The sequence below is a fragment of the Microtus ochrogaster genome, chromosome 5 (genome assembly GCF_000317375.1).
Source record: "Microtus ochrogaster isolate Prairie Vole_2 chromosome 5, MicOch1.0, whole genome shotgun sequence".
NCBI classification, from domain to species: domain Eukaryota; kingdom Metazoa; phylum Chordata; class Mammalia; order Rodentia; family Cricetidae; genus Microtus; species Microtus ochrogaster.
Genome location: NC_022012.1, coordinates 80,202,400 through 80,210,534, shown reverse-complemented (window position 1 = coordinate 80,210,534; position 8,135 = coordinate 80,202,400). Strand labels below are relative to the sequence as shown.

The 8,135-nt window shown below is 52.0% G+C and overlaps 1 protein-coding gene across 2 annotated transcripts in view; it reads right to left on the bottom strand.

Annotated features, from left to right (window-relative positions):
- Positions 1–3,493: 3,493 nt before the first annotated feature.
- C5H3orf18 (chromosome 5 C3orf18 homolog) overlaps positions 3,494–8,135 on the bottom strand; it is an 8,118-nt gene continuing 3,476 nt past the window's right edge. For both annotated transcript variants that reach the window (XM_026778906.1, XM_013346477.2), the window contains 3 exons: positions 5,786–5,811; positions 5,051–5,198; positions 3,494–4,102 (listed from right to left, as the gene is read on the bottom strand). In XM_026778906.1, the coding sequence (XP_026634707.1) occupies positions 4,022–4,102; positions 5,051–5,198; positions 5,786–5,811 (255 nt within the window). In that variant the 3' untranslated portion in view covers positions 3,494–4,021. The remainder of the gene's footprint in view (positions 4,103–5,050; positions 5,199–5,785; positions 5,812–8,135) is intronic.

Sequence of the window (8,135 nt, the reverse complement as noted above, 5' to 3'; positions counted from 1 at the left end):
GCCTGTCCCCTACCCTGATTTGCCTCTGCAGGACCCAAGCTGAGAAGTAAGAGCCAGTGACCACTGCCAACTAACTCTGAAGGTGAAGTGAGGTGGCATGCAACGGGCAAACCTCGTCCCAGGTGGGATGGCACGTGTCCTAATCCTACTTGGTGACACCTAAGGAGCCCCTGCTCTTCCCCATCCTCTTCCTCTCCCTGTACCTGGTGCTCACAGATTTCGTGTTTGTTTCTCAGTATGGCCTTTCAAGAGTGTTCTCTGGGAAGCCACAGCTGTCCCACCTGGAGTTGTCCCCATGTCCTAAGCCCTTGGAGGCCAGGATGCCCTGGGATTTCCCTCAGACATTCTTAGACAAGCCCCACCCTGACACACACACACTGAGGCTTACCAAAGGGGTACAGCTTCACGGGACAGCGTAGGGATGTCTGAGCCTCAGAACACTCCAGGCATTCCCTGACCTAACCTTCTGCCTTTCTTTATGTTTAGCTGTAAATATAAAGATATGGACACACAGGGCACTCATAACACTGCTCATCTTTTTTTTTTTCTTCTACTTGGCATCCTTCTCTTCCGTGTAGAACAAAGTACAGCGTGGGTTGGCTCACTGATGGGCTACTGGGCTGGAGGGAATGTTTCTAAGAGTCTCCAGGAAGGTCGGAGCACTGCAGGAGTTTCTGAGCTCTCTCTGACAGGAGCTTCCCTTTACATTCTGAAGGCATCCCCACTGTCTGCCTGCAGCCAAGCAATGGGATTACTCTATTCACTTCAGCTCCAAGGTGACACTTCACTATATTAAACAAGAGACAGCCTCCTTTGAAGGCGCCCATCCACATCTACCCTGACACCGCCCGCTGCCAGCCACCGTGGCTTCTGACCTGAAGCCCTGGCTGTTATTCATAAAGAGAGATTTCATGTATAGGAGAGAGAGAGAGAGAGAGAGAGAGAGAGAGAGAGAGAGAGAGAGGCAGAGAGGCAGAGAGGCATACAGAGAGTCTGATTGATTATAGGGAGGGGGAGGACCTTCCTCAGAGGGGCCCAATTGCCAATTTTAGAAGCAGCAATGGTGGGCAATACTGCCTTACTCCATTCACCACCGAGAGTGGCAAGGAAAGTCTCCTTAGGCGACCAAGCCTAAATCCTCAAGGAGAACACATCCACCAGACCCTTTCACCTCAATGTTTATCAACCCCACACTCTGTGAGAAATGCGGGAATTTGGATTTCTTCTGAGAGTAGAAGATCTAGGAAACAGAGCAAGGTGAGTAGAAGGGACAATTTACTGTGAGGGTACAGTCTATAAATAGGCGGCCTGCCACTCACAGAAAGCAGCCTGTGTCCATCTCTTAGCCAGGCCCACCCTTCAGGAAAGGGGCCTGGTCATGCGGCAGAAGGAAAGGGCACAGGGTTCACCTACTTTTGTCAATATCCCTGGTCCCTGGGTGTCACCCTTATTTCTTCAGGATACCAAGGGCTCTGCAGCACCCCCACCCCTGAACCAAAGGTTGACTAATAATGTGGGAATACACAGCCCGCTTGCTCATCCCACGCCCGGCCAGTCTTCTGCGGGGAGGCTTTCCTAACAGCCAATCTATCACTGACAGGTTCATCCGTAACTCATGTGTGTGACCCATGGAGTACACGGTTCTCAGCCTTGCTGAAGCTCTATCCCACGACCCACCGCCCCCACTTCAGCCCAGCCCTCATCAGGGAACTTGGAGGCTAACTCCCTCCATATTTCCATCATGCTAGTCTGAACGTTAGCTCTCTTAAGGGGCTTTCAGCATTATCACTGGGGCGTTCCTGGCAAACTGGTCACCGCAGTGTCTTTTTCCTCTACATCTCTGTTAGCCTCGCAGGTGGGTCCCATACATAAAACCTGGTCGACTCCCATCCCATGCTAAATATCCCTTACTTTGTGTTCCATAGAAAATCATTTCACTTTTGTATTTCAAGCCTAAGTCCTGCGGATCCTGAGACACCATATGGCACTCCACAATCTTTGGAGATCAAGCCCTCTTCTGGATCTGATCTCACAGGATTCTGTCCTCTTGACCTCTCCACAACTGCAGGCCTTGTCACCCCATCTCCCAGTTGAAGCATGAGGCCCCAGAGCAACCTTGGACTCCAGGCCAAAGGATTTCCATGGACAGATCAAGAAAAACAGCTGGGCTGCCTGCCACCTCATAGCTGGGATCCAAGTGACTGTCCCCAGGCCTCCCACAGAGCCTCACCTCACCCATTGTGTCCCCTCCTGGGGTTTTGCACCCCAAGTGTCAAAGACTCCATTCTCTTTGTGTAAACATCTTAATTACATCTTTAATGCTCTCCCACATGGAGATGCTGCGAGTTAAATTACAGCGTTGTGCATCCTAAATTACTCAGAGCCCTCCAGTTGCTCAAGCGCTAACGTATTTATAGCATCTCCGGGCAGGGATAAAACCAGAGCCGGCCCATGGGATCTTCCTAGCCTCTCACCTCCTGACATGTGGGATCAGCCCAACAGCATGTGCCACCCCCGCATCCCCTCTAGCCAGCAGAGGACAGCCATGGTGACGAAGCTGGGGACACGCCTCTGTGCATGCTCACGTGTGAGTCCCAGTGGAGAAAACTGCCCTCCCATCTTTGTGATTACTCTGCCCAGATGCCCCTGGTGTCAGCCTTCCGAGTCCAAGACTAGAGTGAGACCAATGGCAGAAACCCCTCCACGGTCCATGACACTGAGTGGCCCTTCCTGAACAGAGAGCGGAAGGGCAAAACTAAAACCGGACTCGCTTTCTTAGGTCTTTTCCTCAAAGAACGCTCCCCTCTAGGCAACCGTAACTTTTCCTACTAGTCTGACCTGTGACTGCCCTTAGACCCAAGGCCTCTCCCAGAACCCCATATTGGAAGGGGAGCCATTTCCAGGAGCAGCTCAGCCCAGCTTTTGGAGCCCACTGAAGAAACACAGTGGACAGAGGAACCCAGCCCTCTTTCCCTTTTCCATGCAGCCCTGAGCACTGAAGGAGAGGAAGCAGCCTATGGTGATGCTCCACTCCATACCACGGGGTTGGAGTCAGCTTGCAAAGTGGAGCTGATGTGGAGGGCCTCCGTCTTACTCTTATTCTGGAACAGGTACATGTCTGTGTACAGCCCACTCATGCACATGCGTAAAACCTTTCTCCACATCTGGGGAGTTGCATCTTTCCATACCCAGGCTCCCAATCTCATCTCTCTCAGCAGCCTTGGCTGCCAGTGATACGTGGCTGAGAGACTTCGTGCTCACCCACTTACCAAAATATCCAATACCCTAACTATGGACAGCCCCTGGGTTTCTGCAGCCCTTTCTACTGGGCATTTCCAGCTTTGAACCTGGGTCTCCTGGGCCTATAAATGGTGCTGCCTTAGCTGGATGTGGTGGGGTACTCCTTTCACCCCAGCACTCAGAAAGCAGAGGCAGGTAGATCTCTGATTTGGAGACCAGCCTTGTCTACACAGCAAGTTCCAAGCCAGCCAAGACCCTGTCTCAAAAAACAAACAACCAAACAACCTTCCCCAAAAGGTGCTGCCCTGCCCTGTCCCTATCATCTGGGGATTTGCCTCTCTCTACCCTAGAGGAGGATCCAGAATAAAAAAAGAAAGAAAAAGGCAATCCTAGAGAGGGGGAGCGTGTCTCTTCTCCCCTTGCCCTTCAGGCTTGTGTCCTTCCTCCCCATCAGAGAAGCAGACCTTGATGCGAGGTTTATGTACAGGAGACCAGGAAGCCATCAGTGGCTCTTAGCCTTCCTGCATGAGGGCTGCCTTCCGTGCCAGGGCCATCGGTTCAGGAGAAGTCAGTGGCCAGATGGCTAGCCTGGTCAGAGCTCTCTCTTCAAAGCCTGAGAGTCAGTGGATGGGGCCTCAGCACAGCTGGGGTCTCTTGCAGCCCTTTCCTGTTTTGTGGTGGCAATTGCGCAGGTCCTGAGAATAGGTCTCGACAGCCAGGAAGCGCTGCTGGCACTGTGGCAGGTGTCTTTGTCAGAGGTCCAGGCCTGTTCTCAGGCCACTCACGCGTGGATGGCATTGGCTACATCAGTAAACACCAGCCTGCTAGGCCTCTGCAGTGGGCCTTGGGAAGAGAGAGTGCCCTGCAGGGAGACAGGCAGGGGCATCAAAACCTTGACCAAAGCCAGTCTCTGGTCCAGTCACTTCCACCCTTACTTCTGGTGCCTGCTTTTGCCTGGTATCAGCTACGCCTTCTGCCTAGAATGCCCTTCTGCCAAGTTCAGTCTAGAAATGTGACCTGGCTCCAACGGCTCCTCCCTCCCAAGCCATTCCCAGCTTGCCCTGGACCTTGGCAGCAATTACTATGGGCTTAGTACTGAATTAATTCAGCATGTGTTCTTTCTGCCAGCAGGAAGATCTCACCTCTGGCCTTCTCACCCTCCATCAAGGACAGCCCCTCCCCCCACCAGCCCTTCATCCTCCTCGACCTTTGAGGATTGGGAAAGTGGTGGCAAGTTGGCCAGGTTACCTGATGACTCTGAGAAGATAAGGGTATGGTTGAGGAGTGTTTGGCTTGGGTCTCCACAGCCCCGGACTGGCAGGCATTAGGATTCACCAGCCTACTCAGAGCTGTCTCTGCTGAAGAGTCTGAGCCCATTCACCACTCATGCAGGTCCACGGATCCTCATGGACTAGAAAAGCCTGAGACTCCTTGCCCCTATCAGTCTTGCCTTTAGTTCTTGTTTGTTTTCCGCTTTCCCAGGTAGTACATGAGGGTTCATAGGGCAAGAATTTGGATGTCCATACGTCCACGAGAAAACTAGGCTCAGGGATCCCAGCTGGGCCTCCAAGATCTACAGGCTGTCAGAGCTCAGCCAGGCAGAGCCCACAAAGCCTGGCTTTGCATGGTGAGTCCATGAGGGCCAGAGAACAATTCCAGCACTTTCTAAAAATATCTGAGGAGACCCACATACACAAAGCTGCCACCTCACCACCTGGCAGGGGCTGGCAGATGCATGGGAAGGATGGAGGGTGGGTTGTAGGAGACAGGACAGCTCCAGGGGTGGGTGGGGAAACTGGCCAGTGCCTACCTTGCCCTGTGTGGCCTGCAGGGAGGCAGCGGCCTGAATGGAGGCTGCATCTCGCCCATGTTCCAGGAGCTCCTGCTCCAGTTCGTCTTGCTCCTCCGTGGGGTCAAAGTTGTACATAGGCATGAGCTGGTGGCGTAGCTTCTCCAGCCTTGGGGGAGGACAGAGGCTGTTTGAGGGTAGGACAGAGCCTTCTTCCCTCAGTCCTGGTGGCCAAGAGAGCCACATACCAAATTTAAGGTACCCTAAATCTTCCCTCAGGATTCACTGATAGACATCTTTGAATGTGAAGTATCAAGCTGACTCTCAGATGGGCAGCCTTAGCATGAACAACTAGTCATCCCAGGGTCTGGCTGTAGGATCTACAGGGACTGCCTGGGCCAAGAATCTACCGCAATCCCAGTCTCTATGGACTGAAGTTGATGAAGGCGCTGATGGCAGCCAACGTAAGCCGTCAGGGCAAAGGTAGCTGGATATTGATGACCCCCTACTCTTCTTTCCTTTCCCCACACCCCGATTCCAGGGTTACACCTGTTTTCTTAGAATCATATGCCTGCCTGAGTGTGAAAGCGGCCACCCCCAATCATGAGGGGGCTGAAGAGGCCTTGATCTCCACCCCCACACGCAGGGACAGGAGACTTAGTGCTGGGCCTCTTTCTCCTTTCCCACTCAGATCCCCTGGACCCTAGCTCAGCCCTTTCTTCAGGCTAAAGCTTCAGGAACCATCTGGGGAATTACCTCTTCTTCTTCCTGATGTATAAAACCTGCAAGAGAAGGAACAGCGTCAGATAGTGAGAAACGGAGATCCCCACCGACCCAGTATGTCCTCATGATGGGAGAGCCGTAGAGGATAAAAAGTGGAACACTTGTGGGTCCCCATCCCATTCAGACATGCATATCTTCCATGTATGCTTCATATTTGCCCCACCCCCTGCCTCAATAAGGTCTTGCTATGTAGCCCAGGCTTGCCTGGAATTCCCTATGTAGTCTAGGCCAGCCTTAGACTCTCCATCCTTCTGATTCAGTCTCTGAGAGCTAGAATTGCAGGCCTGCGCACCCACACCTGGCTCCTTTGATATCTTCAGATGCCAACTGATCCCAGACTGAGTCTGCAGATTTGGAGATGGGGACCAGGCATAGAAAAACTAGTTAGGCCTGTCTGGAATTGACTGCTTCCAGCTCTCCAAATCCTGACTGACCTCCCACTCAGCATCTGCCTGGGACTCCTCAGTGCTGAAGGAGAAAGGGAGGACTCAGTGTGTCCCTTCCCCTCAATTCCTACTGAAGCCACCTCTAAGTAAAATGCAGGACAGATCAATCACAGCCCGGCTGCAGAGCAGTAGCTCCAGGCAATGCTCGGCACAGCTGAGCCTTGGAACTCAGCTGTGCAGATCAGAACTCTGAAGCTAAGGGATCCTAAAGAAGTCCCTGGGTCCCTCCCTCCCTTGTCCAGACACAAGAGTTGACAACCAGATACTAACTAGAATTTACCAGCAGGAGTGGGAAATCTTGGTACCAAGCACCAAAGAGAGAGAAGAAGGTGGGGATGTTTGGGAGACCATGGCTGGGTAGGGACTCTGAGGCCCCCTGACACCATCTGCTCTTCTCCAAACCGACAAGTTTCGAATATCAAGAATATAACAGCCAGGTATCGTCATGAATACCTTTGATCCCAGCACTTAGGAAGCAGAGGCAGGCAGATCTCTGAGTTCAAGGCCTAGTGCTACATAGTGAGATCTTCCGTCAGAAAAACAAAAACAAAAACAGAAAAACCCCAAAACAACAAAAAGAATATGACAGCCGGGCGATGGTGGCGCACACCTTTAATCCCAGCACTCGGGAGGCAGAGGCAGGCGGATCTCTGTGAGTTCGAGACCAGCCTGGTCTACAGAGCTAGTTCCAGGACAGGCTCCAAAACCACAGAGAAACCCTGTCTCGAAAAAAGCAAAAAAAAAAAAAAAAAAAAAAAAAAAAAAAAAAAAAAAAAAAAAGAATATGACAGCTTCTGCTTGGGGAAAACCACATCTTCGAGTTTGTCCTAAGCCCCTGTGACTCGCACAATCTTTGTAATCAACTCAATAGCTTGAATCTGTTTAATTTTCAATCTGGCTGAGAGCTTTCTCATCTGATCTCAAGTGGAAAAAAGCTAAAATGTCCCTTGCTCATCCACCTGCTCCAGGGAGTGACTCTTCACTGTCCTATGGGTAGATGGAAGAGAAGCTCGGGTCTAAGTCTCCCCAGCCCCCTTCCACCCTGAGCTCCAGCCACAGGACCCTGGTCTTGCTCCTTGACCTCGTGGCTTTTGATCCAAATCTGCCCCCTCTTCTGTGGTCTGTGACTCAGGAGACGGAAACTCCATCCAGCTTGCAGGCCTTTGCCCTGCAGGCCCTCCGCCCCACCTGAGGACAGCTTCCTCTTCCTTTCCCAATCTCACTGCCTCTGACTGTCTGCCCAGCTGCATGTCTCCCAGGGATCTGCTGGGAGTTCTGCGTCTGCCTGCACCATGCTCTTTTCATACTTCCCATGTGAGGCATGAGGTTGGCACTGACTCTTCCATGCACTCATGGAATGGCTCAAGGCTGGCACAAGGGGAAGGAAGAGGCATGGGAGACATTTCTAGAAGTCTTCCCCAGTGTGCCTTGGAGCTCTTCCCTGCCCTCCACTGTCTTTGTCTTACCACCTTCTTCCCCTCTACCTTTGGTGGGAAGATCATCCACTCTGTCTTGAAAGTCCCTTGGGGACAAAGAGAAAGGCAGCCTTATCAAATTCCCATGTCAAAATCTTCCACTTAGAACAGAGACAGACTCTAAGCCACTTGCCCCTGAGGTTAGGGTATCTCAGGCTGTTTTAACCACCACAGGTGCCGAGGGGCAGCACTGCCAATCTTCCTCATTCCTACCCCAGGAAAGCTCTCCTTCCTGGCCTCCCTCTGTGTATGATGCATCCTGGCCCTTTTGCTGGCCAACAGTTGTTCCCTGGCATTCACCTGAAGCCTGCAGGGCCCATATGGCAACCCTAGTTCAACCCTAGCTCTAGTCAGGTCTTGGATGACTAGCCTTGCCTTTTTTTTTTTTTTTTTTTTTTTTTT